This window comes from Fusarium vanettenii (assembly GCF_000151355.1).
Source record: "Fusarium vanettenii 77-13-4 chromosome 10 genomic scaffold NECHAsca_14_chr10_3_0, whole genome shotgun sequence".
NCBI lineage: Eukaryota > Fungi > Ascomycota > Sordariomycetes > Hypocreales > Nectriaceae > Fusarium > Fusarium vanettenii.
Window position 1 is genome coordinate 338,924 of NW_003315871.1, and position 16,770 is coordinate 355,693.

The 16,770-nt window shown below is 52.9% G+C and overlaps 4 protein-coding genes across 4 annotated transcripts; 1 reads left to right on the forward strand and 3 right to left on the reverse strand.

Annotated features, from left to right (window-relative positions):
* Positions 1 to 3,697: 3,697 nt before the first annotated feature.
* Positions 3,698 to 3,976, reverse strand: NECHADRAFT_50810 (uncharacterized protein; the record flags this gene model as incomplete). The annotated part of the gene is made up of 1 exon (XM_003047714.1): positions 3,698 to 3,976. One exon carries the CDS (start codon positions 3,974 to 3,976, stop codon positions 3,698 to 3,700), a length of 279 nt encoding a protein of 92 aa, XP_003047760.1.
* An 8,832-nt stretch (positions 3,977 to 12,808) lies between these two features.
* NECHADRAFT_50572 (uncharacterized protein) lies at positions 12,809 to 13,279 on the forward strand (the record flags this gene model as incomplete). The annotated part of the gene is made up of 1 exon (XM_003047537.1): positions 12,809 to 13,279. The coding sequence occupies one exon, from the start codon at positions 12,809 to 12,811 to the stop codon at positions 13,277 to 13,279; it is 471 nt and encodes a 156-aa protein (XP_003047583.1).
* Positions 13,280 to 13,298: 19 nt separating this feature from the next.
* On the reverse strand, positions 13,299 to 14,304 carry NECHADRAFT_51017 (uncharacterized protein; the record flags this gene model as incomplete). Its single annotated transcript, XM_003047715.1, has 2 exons — positions 13,299 to 13,893; positions 13,940 to 14,304. The coding sequence occupies 2 exons, from the start codon at positions 14,302 to 14,304 to the stop codon at positions 13,299 to 13,301; spliced, it is 960 nt and encodes a 319-aa protein (XP_003047761.1).
* Positions 14,305 to 15,795: 1,491 nt separating this feature from the next.
* Positions 15,796 to 16,641, reverse strand: NECHADRAFT_96874 (uncharacterized protein; the record flags this gene model as incomplete). The annotated part of the gene is made up of 3 exons (XM_003047716.1): positions 15,796 to 16,487; positions 16,526 to 16,552; positions 16,602 to 16,641. The coding sequence occupies 3 exons, from the start codon at positions 16,639 to 16,641 to the stop codon at positions 15,796 to 15,798; spliced, it is 759 nt and encodes a 252-aa protein (XP_003047762.1).
* Positions 16,642 to 16,770: the final 129 nt, after the last annotated feature.

Below are 16,770 nucleotides of genomic sequence, written 5' to 3' on the forward strand. Positions count from 1 at the left end.
TTTTTTTTCCTTTCAAATCGACGCTACCGGCGTCTGTGCCCGTCCCGTTATGACATCGACATGCAGCATTGTAAGCAACACGCATCGCGCTGTGCCGACAAGAGTCGGAGCGGGGGTGGTTTGATGGGGGTGGTTGGGGGATGGGATGGAGAGAGACTGGGATATTTTAATGCACGCAAAAGGTGCAGTGCAGTACGCAGTTACATCTTCACCAGGGAGGGTCCGTTACGAAAACGGTTTCTAAACAGACGGAGCCTTCAAGGTTGAGCTTTCGTCAGAACTGACGTGGTGAGTGTCGATTTCTCGGGGGGTTCGGCAAGTGACAATCACCGTGGAGAGGCTCGGGATCGCTTATCGTGACGGACGACTCGGGGACTCGGAGCAAGGCCGGTGAGGCAGCCAGCGGTATCCGTAGTCTTCACCGGACAAGTGAAATCACAACTCAAAATGCACATGCGTTCGATGGCTGGCTGATGAGAGTCGCAGCTCCATGTCTTTGCCTAATTGTTGCTCTCTGAAACCCCATCCTTAAAAATGAGACATGCATTTATCTCACCTACCTACTCCGTACTCCCCGACTTGTCAACCTGCACCTTGGCCGGCCCACCACCCTCTCCAACAAGAGACACAAGATTCACGGCGCAGCAGCATCAGCCGTAGCAAAAAAAAAAAAAGGCAGCAGCATTTTCTTCACAATCTTTCCAATGAACGGTGGCCTCGGCACAGGGCCTTGGTATTCGTATCTGCGGGACACACACCCTTGTATCCGTATCTGACTGCTAATTTTGGTTCGAGTTTTGACCCTACTACGTACAGAACGCTGCTAATAAACCGGGGCGGTTAAAACGGCTGGGTAGGGGGTTACAGGGAGAGTCGGAAGGAAATTGAAACGAAACATGACATAAGGGCGCTCCATCAGGGCTACTGTAGTCAGTCGAGGAAAAGCTTGGCAGGGCTTGATACCGCCCATATGACTTGGAATTTGCAGCTATCATGGAATTGCATGAATGTCACTGTTGCAGTCCTGTAGCTTCGGTGCCTCGGTCTTCCGGCGCGCCGTCTTGCCAGCCACCGCCGCCACGAACGACGCCAGCTTCTAACTATTCGGATTCCGGAGCCGAGGAGACACAGAAAGGATAACGGCAATCTGGCCGAGTCCCCCTCTTTCACAAAATCCCACTCCAGCTGAATGGGCTTTTGTGAGATTCCCAGTGCGAAAAAAAAGCCCTCTCGCTTACACGAGTACAGCCTAGCCTGCTTTTTGCATGCCGGCAAAAATGCCCCCGTGAGGCCTTTTAGACTCTACGCCACCATTTCTTTGTCATGCTGTTTGGGATTGGGGAGGAGGAGTTTGAATGCTTGGGGATGATAGAGGTGCAGATGACCTGCGTCTTGACCTCTCTGTTGCTACTCTACCGTAGTATTGCTTGTTGGTTGCCTGCCCCCTCCCCGCGCGGAGCAGGGCTTCTCCCAAAAAAAAGATGGCGCCTGGCTAGGTGGCAATGGCTTGCAGCGGCGCGGCAACGGTCTCTATCGCCCACAGGATCCAAGGATGTGAATGCACGTTTTGACTTTTGGCTGGAGAGGGGGAAAGAAGGTCCAGCTGTTTGTTTGCAGTTGGGGTTTTTGAAGGAGGGAGACAAGCTTTCCCCGCTAAGCATGATTTGGCTTTTGTAAGTTGGATGTGATGAGACGTTGGTAGATTGGGCATATCGTCCTGGTGATTGTTTGGGTTGTCCAATGACATGCCCCAAAGGCACATCATGAACTTGCAACGTTTCCGTACTTGCTCCAGTCTAGACCGCCAGTCACGAAAGAAAGGGATAGAGTCAAACTCAAGATGAGGCGAGCAAGTCTTGAAAAAATCTTGACTCGAGATCCACCATCCAAACCGAAACCAGCATCAACAAAAAAGTAAACTCGGTCCAAGTGGAGAAAAGGCGGGACAAGAGCCAAACCTGGGGGAGGAGAGACACAAAAATACACGCAAAAAATAAAGGAGGTCAGGGAAAGAGAAGGAGGGTTTTTGAGACGGCCCAATGTCTCCATTCCCATTCCCACTCTAGGACCAGCAAATTTGCTTTTAGTCCCCGTCGTTGAGTTGGCATTTTTCGTTTGTTTTTTCGTGTGAATTAGCTAGACCTCCACTCCACTTCAGGCCTCTGTCTTCATTTACCCTCCCCCGCTGAAAGCCAAAGAGGAGTCCGCGACGTCAGCGGCTGGCCCTGGAGTCTAGGACCGGGTGTCCGCGAGACAGCAAGTCCGGGCTGCGTCTTGGGCTGCAGTTTTGAAGTTTGACGAATTTCTCATTGGCTCAATGACAACAAAAAGACGCCGTTGGGTAGAAAAAATAGAATCCCTGACCCTGGCTGGGCGTCTGCGGCTAGCGATGCGACAGGGCGGTCCGTACGTAGCGCGGGAGGGAGAGAGAGACGTTGAAGCCAATATGGTAGACCTGAACCTGGGTCAGGTGTCAGAAGATCCAGGGCATCCATCGTGAGGAAGGGTAGGGCTTTGAACTTGGGCCGAGGTGGACAAGGGGATCACGGAAGCGAGGAAGCACGGTTCAACGGCAAATAGTGGATGGAGAACATGACATGATATGAAGTTTTTTTCTAATTGAATGAACAACTGTCCAATTGGAGACGCCGAATTGGCCATCCCATTTGCTATGCGATGTATCCATTGCATCTCGTGCCAGGCACCAGGCCATGGTTCACGATGGATGCACAGCCCCATGCCCAGAGTAAAAAAAGAAGACATATCCGAAGCGCCCGACGGGAATAGACAGGGTATTTGACAGACAAGAAAGGTGGGTATACAAGAGATGATATTGATTGAAGCATTTGAAACTCCATCCAACGAGAATGAAAATGATACATGAAAGTCGTGAGAGAGAATAGTATAACAAGAAACACAAGAGGCCTTCTGCTTAGCAGGAGACTCTCCTGTGAGGGGTTGATTGCCCAAGAGGCAGTGATGCTCCGCGGGGTTTCGTCCTGCCCAAGGCCGGCTGAGCCATGTGCCATGGGTGGTAAGGGAGTTGCTGATCCGGGAGCTGACGAGGCCCTTGATCCCGGACATGCCGCGCCCAATCATGAGGGTTCGCCTGAAGCTCAGCCCAAGGCGGGCGCGCGCGTGTTGCATCTCTCTCCCCTCCCCTGCGGCGCATCAAATGTGTTGCGCGCGCACACGCAGTTCAATCCAGATAGGATGACCGGGTTTACGGTAGTATGCCCAGTCATGTCCGGTTATATCCATTTGTGTCGCGGGAATAAAAAAGAGGTTGGGATTGTTTTGCTGCTCGGCGTCCATTTGCCGAATCCGTCCAGGGTGCAATTTGTGATTTGACCGATATAGCCATGTTGCCTTGTGTCGGGACCGAAGGGTTGCCTAGAGCGATGGGGGAGATGCCATTCATCATGGTGGATGACGGCTGGCGTTTGAAGGGTTGCATGCGCGGCGTTGTGTTGGTCGAGCTGGTTTATCCCTTGTGCCGGTTGGTGGGAAAGAGGGTGTTGGAGATGGAGTTGTTGTGTTTGGCATCCGGTATCGCGTGTATTGAGGATGCCCCGAGATGTCATGTCGCAATTGTTTTCCTCCAACCCAAGATCCATCATGATGATAAAAACGTATTCGAGGGTCCACTTGAGTGAGTGAACCTGTTTCAAGAGGATGGTGTTCCCCTTGGCGTCGTTTACTTGTATCCGACCATCTTTGCGCAGCGTTCGCAGTAGTAGAGGTTGTGGGCGATGCGGACCATGCCCATGGAGGAGAGGTCGTCGGTGCTGGTAGCCTCTACGGACCGAGCGCATCGCATGCAGCGAAGCACCTCGACCGAGGCGATGGGAAGCTGTACAGAGTCCATGCTGTGTCTGTAACCGGTGGACGAGACGTCAGAGTCGGAGGAGGATGGTGTTGATGATGTTGAGCTGGAAGAACCAAAGTGGTGACTGGAAGGTCTAGAGGAGGACATGGCCGATGTATTATAGATATTTCGAAACCGAAACTGACCAGGGGGTGGATGAGCGGACCAGGACCTATTTGTCTTTCCTGGGTGGATGGGGGATGCGCTGGCTTTGTGCTTCGCCTTGGGGGCAGGACGTGTGGTTTGGTTTGAGCGATGAACAAGGGTGGTGTGTGAGAGTGTTCCCTGGGGTGCCTTGGAAACTCTGGAGCCTTGAAAACAAAGAGAGGCACAAGAACACAGAGTCAAGGGGGGCGTGTCTCTCTGGCTCCGTTAACCGCGTAAATTGAGCAGGGCGAGCAACCAGCACGGTTCTGCAGGTGGCTGAGGCTTAGTCTGGTTGGTCGCAGCAGGGGGGGGTCTGTCTGGCGGGCTGCTGGGCTGAAGGATGTTGTTGTTATTCTGGTTTGCTATCGATGTGGAAGATTGAAGGATCCTTGGTTGGTGCGAGCTTTGATTCCTGGTGGGAAGACGGTCGTATTAAAAGTAAAAAGGGTTGGTTTGGTTGGAGGGGAAGAGTAAGGTTCTGGACGGTGATGGCGTTCTTGGGGCGGAATCACCTTTAATAAGGAACTTTTTTTTTTTTCGTTTTTCTTTTACGAGACCGAACGGACGAGACGGGAAACTGGGCAAAAATAGCACCGTCTCGGCCTTGTTCGTTCGGTTTCTTGGGGTGTGTGTGAGTCCAAGATACGGCGCTGGGATGGCTACGTAGTCGCCCAGCCCAGATCGACGATGATGGCTCACGGAGGTGTCGAAGGGAAATGCGGCGCGCCGTGGAGTAGGGATCGGCAGCGGGTCCAGTGTCTTGAACAGCTCAAGCAAGGTCCCATGGCCTGCTGGAAAGAAAGGCACACACACCCCCTTCCGAGTCCAAGCCGGTGCTCCTCCGAGGGATGAACGAGCAAGCACAAGCATATCACGGCATCATCCTCCGAACCAAAAAGCAAAGCAAGCGTTATTCTCGGATCAATTGGCACGGTCAGAGATGGGCTTTTCCTTTGCCCAGGTTGCATGCGTCCTTAGCTCAAGTCCTACGAAAGAAAGAGCTCTCGTTTCACTGGGGGCCTTGGAACTTGGCGGGCAGGGCGGTCTTCCATCTCTAGGGGTGTGTGTGCCAAAGGGAGAAACGGAACGGGGAGAGAGGGGTGTGGAGAATTGGGGACTTGGCCGACGCAACGTCAAGCCTCTTGGGAGAGACCAGGCGAAGCCCGTCTTCTGAACCCCAACATTGGTCCGTCGCTCCGTAACCCTCGGTCTGGCTGCCTCTCCGTTTTGGCCAAGGGGGGGCCGCGTATTCGCCGTATGCGATCAACGGGGCTCAGACTTGACAGCGTATGTAACCTGGGGGGATGGGGATGAGTGGTGGTGCCTGTAACACTGTCCTTGTGCTTTGCTGGCGTTTCCGATTTTACAAGACGAGGTCTCCAATTTTCGCCCGCCGCCCCATGTGAAGCTGTAAACCATGTCGTGTAGACGAAAATGCAATTTGTCGTCGTCTTGTTGGGCGCTTCTTCTCAATCTCGCTGGAACCATCCCGCTTGTCTCGGATGCCATCTCACGGAAAGTTCACTTTGCTGACGACGACGGAGCATGGATGTGTTGCTCACAAGGCGGCAGCGAAAACATGCATGTGCTGCACTGCGTCGCAATGTCGTCGGGGATGAGGATGCGACGGCACCTGCTGAGATGCCGTGCTCCGACCTTTCCTATATCCGTCTAATCCGGACGGGCTCCTCGGCATGCGGATGCTTCCTCAGCCTACCTGTCAGCGACCGGCACAAAGCTTAATGCTTCGCTTCGGAGTTCTTTTGTTGTTCACTTGTTGTTCCAGCTCCCAGAGCTTTGTTACTGTAGGTGCGGGCGGCATGTCCCTTGTTCAGCTAATCGCCGGCCGGGTTGCTTTCAATGTTGCTCTGCCTCATCTTGATGATGTGTCCCGTGCTCAAACTTGACTTTTATCTTTTCGTCCGTGCTTCCCCTCTGTATCACCTTTGTTTCTGTGGTGGCTTGGACCCTGATGAGTTGTTCCCCTGTTGCTCTGGCAAAAGGTGACTCAAAGTAGAGGTCAGTCTTCCCTGTCAAAGCTTTCAAATCAAACCAAACCCCCGGATAATCTTTGTCCAGCCCAGCTAGGTAGGCACGCGCGCAAAGGGCCTACAGGGATAATTAAAAAAGAATCACCGAGCCGAGTCAGATTTTGTCCAACCGGGATGCTTGTTGATGCGCTGTGAGGATAACTGTGACTGTAGGGTGCCTCAAAGGGACCGACATTTCGGCCTCTCTGGAGTTGAGTTCAGCGTTCAGCTCGGCATTGACGCTTCAACCGCCCGCCGGTAGACCTTTTCGGTCGCGCAATTCCCCAGCCATGAGTGGTGAATGAATCAAGTCCGCTCGCGTCCAGCGGCAAGCAGATGCATACCCGAGGCCTGGTAAGCCCTGGCAGGGACCCGTGGGCGCTGATGACGGCGGATCCCTCTATGGGGTTTCTCTACCCTGAAGACTTGCACGCCTATCGCGGGCCATTGCCAACAGACAGACGCAGAAACGAGAGTAATTCTGCTACCGCGTTGGACGCCGTTTGTCCATTGGATTGACGATACTTGCTGTCTCCCTGTTGAACAAGACAACAGGGTCGGCAGAGCTTCTATTGGATACCTAAACTAAATTGCCTGTTTGCAAAGAGGACTCGGGATCACTCGAATGGAAGTGCGTTTCAAGCGCTGTAGTCGTCACTTACAAGCCTCCATCCTTCAGATCCTGCACTCCAGACCAGAAGACGCCAGCACGTTCCACCGAGGAGCCCAGCTGGACGAACAAAGCCACCATGACGGCCATGCGATCCGAGCTCCAGGGGACTTAATGGACCAACAGGGGAACTGCCCGCGCCTTTAGACGGGGCCCTCCTCGCCTGTGGATTGTGTGGATGGATGGTGTCCGGCCTCTCGGGTCAGCTCAAGACTGCGGCGCTGCTGGTGCTCATGGGATCCGAAACTGCCTCGATATTCCTGATAGTGATGCTGTTGCTGATGTTCCTGCTGCATTGTGCTGCCGGTGTTGCGCATGAGGTGCTGCGCGGCGCATGCCATGCCCAGAGGCACGTACCCGTCAGCCGCGATAACCTATTCGAAATGAGGCTGTCACTGTCAGGTCAGGAATCAAAAGGTCCCCTGCCCTTGCAAGATGAGGCCTGAACCGGTCAGTTGGGCTGCCTCTTGACATTTTTTCATCACGCTCGCTTGCCCAAGCACAACCACAAATCCACGCCGGGTCTGGTGTTGACCGAGTTCTGCTCTGATGCCTGATCTCTGTTGTCTGCGGGCTATGAAGGAAATTGCATGATACACCCACATCCCTTGGATCCCCCGGCCTCTTGGCTGGCTAGGCGTGACTCACATGACCCTTGGGCTCAAAGTGATTGCAGTTGGGATCAGGATGTTCCCCGCCCCGTTTATGCTTTGAGTTCCGTCTAACTTGATATTCAATTTGGGCAAGGGCTGAACGGAGTGAGCGAACGGAGCCAGCTGAAAACCCAGGACGGGCAGATCAAACCAAGCAAGGTCCCTCCGTTCCGGTGTTTGAGGTGCTGGCCCAGAGAGGCTTAGCTCCATCGGCCACTCCTGATGGCCCTGCCAATTTCCGATTGCAACACGCATTGCAGAAACCGGCAAAAAAGCAAGCTTCGGTTTGTTACTGTCCCATTCGGAGCTCTTCCAAGCTCCTGTTGCTCCGTTTCAACGTCAAGTTGAAGTCAGTCTGTCCCTGATACACGTACGCACACGCGGTTTCACGAAAGGTCACCGTTCCCTGTTTCACTACCCGTCCGTCCTGGATCGATCGTCCGTCTGACGTTTTCCGAATACCTTCCATCAAAGCATGACAACACCAAAATGACCAGATACTTGCGTCTGATGCCATTCCGCAAACAAAGAGCTAGCTGGCTACTGAATGCAGAAGCCGGTTTTACTGAGCTGAGCATTGACAGTCTGGCAGACCCCAAAGTTTATGATATGGTCTGTTACATTCTGCTAATCTCGATCCGTGATGGCTTCACTGCCCTTGATTGGACTGCTCTGGGTGCAACGGTGGTGCCAAGACCAGACTGTCCGAGAGGTCCACGGACTTTTGTCTTGGAGTCGTCACCCATCCCGCCATTCAGACTGGAGCAGCTTGGCTACGGACGGCATCACGGGCTCAATGGCATGGCCCGGAGCAATCCCGACTTACACCGGCAGCACCCAAGCCCGTCGACCGTCTGCAGCCCATCACGTTCGATCGCAACGGCGCTTCGTCATCCCGGTCCGTCTCCCAGGCATCGCATCGCATCGCATCGCATCACGGGCACACGCGCTTGCCCTGATTCCTGTCTACTACCAAATGATGCAATCATATATCATGGCTGCTGCACCGGTGCCAAGATCCCATCTTATCTCGACACCAGGAAGCGCCCATCATAGCCAATCTGGGTAATCAGGCTGACGTCGCTGGCATCCTCTTACTTACGCAACCCACGTGCCAGTTCTCCTTTCCTTCGCCTTGTTAGGTTGGAAACCCCTTTGATCAGCTGGCGTGAGAAAGGATCGCCGTACCCTTGGTCTGGGTTGGCGGGAGCGCTTGTGAGACCCGGTGTGTCGGCGGGTGGCTCAACACTCTACTTGGTGCTTGGTACCGATGAACAGGATGAGCGGTGGGGATCGTGGGAGACATTCTCCAGGGACAGGCCCGTCAATCAAAGAAAAACTGATGAACGATGAACGATTGACGATGTGACAGGCCCGTCTTTGTTTGATCTTCGTCTCATCCCAGAGACCCAGCATCGAGACAGTCTAGCTGGGTACAAGACGCGCTACGGATACGTCGTATCTCGATCCCCATCGTCGATGATCCCCCGTCCGTTGGTTTTGCTCCGTCTTTCTGCCTTGCGGACCGTTTTAAACTGGAACAATTGGGTTTGCTGGGCTGAAAGGGATGCATCAAAGACACAAAACGGCGCCCTGTCGGATTCTCACCCACAATTTCCCGTCTCCATGTGCCCTTCAGACACCCCCTCACCGTCAATCAAATATCCATCACTGATCAAATCTCCTTTGGGCTGGCGATTCTCCCCTTTTTCGCTCAGAATTCTTCATCCAGATCGATCTCCAACATGATTTCCGTGGGGCCTTTGTCAAGTGATGGATTCGGATCGAGATCAGCGCCATCGGCCGAGATCCCCTGCCAAACCTTCGATGGCCGTCCGTTATCTCTCCCGAGTCGCAGCACTTGATGGTCCAATAGGTCGATGCGATGGCCAGCATAAACTTTGCCACTCCGCGTCGCGTTGCGTTTCACATCCCCAGCAGTCTCACCATCCCGATTCCCACGGTCCCCACTCAAGCGTGCGTTTTCGATGACATTTCTTCAGGCACGCTGAAGAAGCCGTCGTGTCAAGTGCCTAGACGTGGAAATGGAAGCTTCATCATCCCGTCAAGGGATCGGGACGGGATGAGCAATGATCGGTGAACCCCTGAGCTGTCTTTCGAAAGACTGGCCCCTCTCATCTTCTCGATACCGAGGCACTGCTTCCGTGGAACCATGGCGTTTTGGCAAAGGCTACGGCGGAAGCGACGGAACCATCCACTGCCTCGGTGCTTTGTCAGACCAACTGCTGGATGAGTCCTTTTGGTCAGGCTCCTGCAGAACAAGGCGTCCTCGGGGCCAATTTACTCGCTGCTGACTGACAGAGTCTAGACCCCCAGCGACCGCTCCCTTGGCAGGTCCCCTATTTTACCTTTGGCCGGCGCCTGAAGCCGGGGGTGGGCCCCGAAATCTGAGCCTCGCCCGGGATTACGACGCCCAACTTCGGCAACGTCCACGCCGCGTTTGCCTTACGGTCCCTGACTCGTCCCGCCCTGGCTGCTATCGCAGTTCTAGAACACGGGCACGGGGGGTTCAATTGTTTATTCGGCCCTGACAAAGCCACATTGCTACATGTGTAACGTTGGCTTACTGCTTACCAGACGTGGAGATTGGTAACATGGTGATGTGCGCTATGCGAGAGCTGCTCTCGCCCAGGCTTGCTTGGCTCGGTTCCTGAATGGATTTGATACGAGCTAGAACAATCGTCGGCCCGCAAAAGTGCCCTTGGAAAGGACTGTGCTCTGCAACGTCCAACAGCCTCATTATTCCAGAACGCCCTGCTGGCAGTCGGGTCCAAATTGTTGAAGCCTCGACCTGACGATCACCGCCACGTATTTGAGGCTGGAAGAGTTTTCTCAAGCGGTGAGTCGGCTCTGGCCTCAAGCGAGCCACGATCCGCCCGACCCTTGTGCTTATTGTCTTGTCTTTATTGAAGCCAAACTAATTATTCACGGCAGTTGAAGAGCTTAGCAGCACAGCTCGTTCTCGGGTGCATCCTCCTTACATGAACCAACAAGGGTTGTATGAGACGTTACTGCACTACTTGAAAATAGCCATTGTTTGGGATATGAACGGGGAAGCTAACTTTCTCAACCTACCAATGTGGGTGAACAACTCGGCCGATACATTTGTGCATGTAATGCCTCGATCTCGCTTTCGGGTCTCGAACCCTATGGAAGAAGCCGCTAGTTCTGCAGGGTCCATTCGTCGTGCCTCGAACCGCCTGCTGCATTTCGATGGAGAGAATGCATATCGTTGTCGCCGGACGCCTCCGCATCCGCATACCAACATGTCGGGTACTCGGGAATCAACAATCTCAAAGTGTCAGGTGGATTGACCCTGGCTCGTTACCCGCCTTTGCATCGGTACCCAGATGCTTCGCCCTGTGGAAGACCCGGTCTATCAGATCATGCTCCGTATTCTGGGGACAGCTACGTATCGTATCGGGCACACCGATGCATTGGAAGCGAGGCTTGGCTCATTGATTTTCCGGTGGAGGCACACGCCTCTCAGTGGATAAAGGCACAACAGAAGGACAGCAAATACAATGCACGGGCTGTCGAGAGACTGTTGGGGTCGACGTGGTGTCCGGATCCAAAGTTGTTGGTCTGGCCCTGGAACTCGGCTTGATGAGTGAAGGGTGCATCCAGACACGCCCGTCGGTCGGAAAAGACGGGCTGGGCGTTTAAACAACGATGGCCGCCTTTACCGGGCCACGAGGACTGCTGAACAACTGCATAATCAGCTCGAACGGACCCCAGCTTGCGCGATATCGCGAATTCGAGGGCTGTTGTGCGCTCTTCTCCGTTGCAACTCGCAGGTTGCCGTACTCAGCGGTCCAATGACAATGCAGTGGCGCTCTGCAGAACTCGGCGCTGCCTCTTCTGCTACCGTCCACTCCCCTCCCGGCATGGCCAAGTCCGCAGCGCCCGGGCTGTGACTCTTCTGTTGCTGCTGTTGCGTTGCTGCTGGGCTGGACCCCCTGTTGCTCACCGGTTCATGTGGGAAAGTCTCGGGAATACCAAGACCGCACTCGCTCCGAGATTCCCGCGTTCCAGACCCCGTGGTTGCGTGTCCTCGTGCCCTGAGCCACAGTGCAGCGCATGTGTGCAAGTCAGCAACCCTTGGCAACGATACCCAACGCGTCGCTGCGCAGGATGAAGGGCCAGGCCCGTCTAGAGGCTTCTCTGCGACCTTTACGACGGGACCTTTTCAGACGACGGTCTAGACCTTCTGGCGTACGCCCCCAGATGGCGCTTCTTTTTTTTTATGGGACAGTGGCGCTCGGATACGGCGGGATCGGGAATTCACAACGGTTTTCTTTTTTAAAAAAGGGCCGCTAGGTGGGTTATTTTGGGTACATTGGATTTGTTCCTGGGGGCCCCTCGGGGGTCATGCTTGCAGGGAATGAGTGTTCGCCCAAGATGAAACAGAAACAATTTGGGGGCTGAAGGGTGAACGATGGGCGAGAACGGTCGATGAGAGTGAGTGAATGTTGGTTGTTTGTCTGTCGGTCACGCGAAGGAAGGCCGATGAAGCCATCTTGTTAGTGTTGACCACCACGGGTGCCTTATCTAGAGCGCCATTGGGGGTCTGGTCTGCATTCTTTATGTTGGCGTGTGGTCAGGTCATTGAAGCTGCTCACCCTTGGTGTTTGATGTTGTCGGGTAGGTTGCTGTTTCCGATACTGACGTTCACTAGCTCTACAGGTGATGTCTCAATGCTTTGAGAAGTCTAGACTCATGTTACATAGCTCCACGACAGGATGTGGTCGAGTCAGCTTATGAAGCCAGCTGTGCCTCGGAGGATGCCTCATCAGGTCTGGACTCGAGACGTTCTGTGGTCGTCGTCGTAGCTGCAAGTGGGTCCCATGCGGGATCGAAAGTGCACCAACGTGAACGAACATGCACCCCAGGAGCCGCAGGGCTTAGTACAGTTCGTGAGGTCGTCAAAGTGTTGTCGATCACTCGTGGAGTGTCGATCATGGCTGAAATGGGTGGTGGCCGAGCCTACCCTACAGACACACGAGCAGCTTGCCGATTGCGGATTCTTCCTGTTAGGCTGAGGATATGTTTTGCCAGTCAATTCCATGAATTAACAGTTTTTTCCCTTTTCCTTTTGCTATGCTGCATCAACGTGCTTTGCTGTTTGGTGCTTGTTAGGCACCGATATCACGGCACGACGATCTTTACTGAACATGTGACCAGGCGGGGTAAATTGTATGCATCTGCCTGTATGACTACAGACATTCGCAAATATTGACTGCCTGTACTATGTTGGAGGCCTACTGAGGAGAGCTTACGCGCCGTTGTCATACCAGGCATCAACATAATTCGAAGGCCTCAGGTCTCCTTAACACAAACGGAAGTTCTTCCTCAGGTTCCAACTTCCTCGGGATCAATCATGAGCAAAGAAATCGACGACCTCATCGACACCATGTCTATGGCTTCCACGGTCGACGGGTGTCCTACCCCGACACACACATCCGCCACCGAGATGGGCATCGACAATCCTCTACCGGTCGAGTCCGTCCCTAGCCCCGACGCAGTCTTTGTCATTCGGCACCGCGAAACGGGAAAAGTCATTACCCTCATCGACGGGGAGCTTCGTCTCTGCGAGGGATTCAGCGCTCGCGGGGGCTTCCACTGGCACTGCGTCGAAAAGGACCGGTGGCTCGGCTTCCGCAATTGCGTCTCCGGAACGTACATTGGGCATAATGAGAGGAAGCAGTTTATCGCTCGGGTCTCTCATCACAGACCGCACGAGTTCTTTACAATCCGGCCGCATCCACAAGGGGGTTATGAGCTTCTGATGAGGCACAACAATGAGCTTTGGAGTATGGATGTTGGAGGGGATGGATTACTGGTTGAGACAAAGGGTGAGGGGGCGCTGTGGGACTTTTTGAAGACTTGAGATGATGTATCTTGGACTTCTATGTGGTGCTGATGAGTTCTGATACGTATCCATGGATGCCGCTTTTCTCTTCGTCCGTAAACGAGATAGCGAAATAGTTTGCGAGGACTGCTATCCTCTGTTCCTCAGTATTGCATGTGGTGATGGTTTCAGTCTTGCCGCCGAGGTTCTGCTTGACCACACCGTTGACTAGCATCCTCTTTCCATATATCTCTTGCTCCCCCTTGTACTTCTCATCCCTCTCTACCGGCCGTCGAAGGAACTTGATAGTTAGGACGTTGTGTCTCTGATGACTGTCAGGGTGAGTGTTGATCCACCAGTTGACGACACCCCAGTCCAGTGCGTAGAATTCGATACCCGGAAAAGAGTAGAACGAGTTCCATTCCTTGTCGACACTGTTTCGGTATTGATAGATCCAAAGCTTTGTTTCCTCTGTTCGGTGTACTTGATGAGGAATCCAGTCTTTTATGAGGCGGATCTGCTGGGTTCCTAGGTTCTCGTGGACTAGACCGTCGATGAGTGGCATGGGCATCGTTGCACCGTCACCACCGAAAGCTACATCGGAGTGCCATTTGCTTCCGTCAGGGAAGGTAACTATGTTGACGATATGGTTCCTCATGACTAATTAGGATAATAGCTTGTTGGACAGAGCTGACTTACCAGCCGGGATAGTCTCCCTGTGGGACACCCTCGAGCCTACCCCGTGTCCGAACCCCGGCCGTATACGCATCGAAGCCGACGGCCCGAAGAATATGGTTGTAGAGAATTGCAATTTCCATGCAGAATCCTCCCCGGCCGCGGTTGTCGGTTACCATCTTCCGGAATAGATGTTGCGGGTCCAAGTCGATTTGATGAGCGGCATTGTAGTGAAGGGAGAGGTTCTCGTAGGGAAATGTTGATAGCGAATGAACATGCAGGGCTTTAAAGAGCTGCAAGGAAGGTTCTGGGTTCTCACGTAGGGCTTGGGGCAAGCCAATATGGTTGAAGAACTGCTGGAGCTGCTCTTGGCTGTACGCGGAAGCCATTTCTCCTAATAGGTCGCTGCTGTCTAATTGTAGTATCCTGAAACTCTATGCAGCCCCGTCCTTGAGTGTCTCGGCGGGTTTTTGGAGTTGAGACTGGATGTGAGTCATTTCAGACCGACTTGTCGACTCATCCCGGAAGCACCCATGTCGTGATTTTAGCCGAATATTGCGAGCTACTGGAGGCATTTGGATCTTATACCGGAAAAGCCTAGATCTTTGACTTTTATAGAACCCCGATTATGTTTTATATATGAGTCTATGTCTAATACTAAGAAGCTGAGAAGATAAAGTGAAATCTGAAGTAGAAATGGACACCCGACGTCAAGGATCCTCGGGCCAAGCCATAGACTTGCTTGTCGTCGGTGTGAATACATACATATGCGTATATATTGAGGCAAACAAGTGTTAGACTTGCGTCGCGTAAAAGAGATATCAGACATTGAGGAATTGTTCTTTAGTTATGTGATGTTTACATAGGGATTGGGCATGGACTGGGCAGTAATGGGTTTAGCTAGGTCGTTGGAGGTTATATTGGCTATTGTGATTGAAAGCTACGGGGACTTTTTCTGGAATTTCGAATTCATTTGGTCCAAGATGGTTAAGGGACGTGTATTGAGGCGTATCTAGTGCCCTGAATACCGACATGTTGTGCGGACAGTCAACGACCGAGAGTGCAGGTATGGAATGCAAGAATGAAGGAGTAGGAGTCCCGTTACGTTTGTTGTACTATGCATAAAAACCTAGTAAACATACTGGGAGAACAAAGCCCCTTGAAGAGTGGTGAGAGCAGAACTGGACATGAAAGCTGTGGACGAGGTCCATGGTTACTTGGAGTCAAGATTGATGAAGATACACTCGGAAAAGAATTCAAGTGCTGTCAGACCGGCCATGACTCGTTCAAAGTAACCAGCAGCCCGTTCTGGGAAGGGTACATAGAGAGGGCCACTATGGCAAAGGGGGGCCTGATCCATTGTAGTCGACGGCATTGCAGCACGATCAGAAACAGTGAAGATCCGAAACATTGCCCACTGAATCAGAAGCCGACCCAAAGGGACTTGTGGTGTCGTCTCCGGGGCCGATATCACCCGAGGACTATCTGTTAGGTGCTGCCCGGTTACCAGCCGAGCAAGAAACACGATGCAGTTAGATGCAGTAGGAGATGAAAGGTTACATGTGCTTGGAGAGCATGTTTGTATTTCGAAGATGCACGTCTTGGATCGTTTCATGTACTGTGGCATTATTTGCGTCTTGGGAATGTCTTCTCTACTATGAGACAGATGAACTGGGGCAGACACTTGGGACTCCTAAACTTGTGAGATACGGAAGATCTTGAGAGTAGATGGTTGTCTCAGATAAGATGACCTGAAAGACTTCGCTATTAACTCATATAGAAGTAGTGTATTATTTGGACTCTTCCTTGGACTTTAAACTGTCTAAATGCTGTACACCATCGATCAATGCTTGTGCAAACGTCGCCCGAGCCCCAGCCTTTTATACAGTCATCAAGGTTTGGATGGTACATCCTCGGGGAGAAGGTATGCTCTCTCTTATGAGTGCGGGATGAGCACCGTTTGACAGCAATGATGAAAGGCCAGCAATCCCATGTACAACAAGTTCCATTGCATCTTGGCGTCGCAGACCTTGGACGACAGAACCGTCCAAAAGATCATCTAGTGGGATGGATAGTGTTGCTAGGCAGGCTGTTGTCAATACGGTGCCTAGGTCGACAAGATTTGCGGGAAGCCACTTGATATTGCCGACGAGACCAAATATCCGTTCTACCATAGTCGAGTGCTTGGATGGTAGAGGAGGCTCTGTCTGTTCCAGGATCGTGATGGACTGGCGGTAACGGGCAGCGATGTTTGGGATCGCCCGAGCAATAGGCGGCGCCTCTCCGTTCCCAGCAGTTATAATGTCTCCAATCTGCTGACAGCGCATGCCGGCCAACATGCTAATGATGAGTTTGCCCTCAAGGGCTTGTCGCATTCCTGGGGCTTGGAGAATTTCAGTAGCCATGAATGGCTTGAAGCCCAGGATGACGACGTCTGCTTGCTCCACTGCGGCGTTGTTGTTTGCATGGAAGATGTCGACTGGGAAAGAAGGTGAAGGGAGCTCTTTATGAAGAGATTGAGCTGATGCTTCAGTTTGGTGCATAGAATGAACCGGGCCATGAGGGGAGTGGACTCGCTGGTGTCTGGCTGGTCAAGGGCGTCTAGCAAACCGATGAGGAGGGCTCGGCCCATGTTTCCTGTAATGTGTCAGGGAGTGTCAAGGCTTAGCAGATATGAGGTAATTACCACAGCCTAGAAAAGCCAGAGTAATCCCTTCGTCTTTCATGCTGGCAGGAGAGTTGGATGATGAGCGAGAGACACGAAAAGACGGCTAGGGAGATTAGAGACTGCTATTTGATTATGGAAGAGGTACATATTCTAATCCTTGGGATAGGAGAAGGCGTAGCATCGAGAT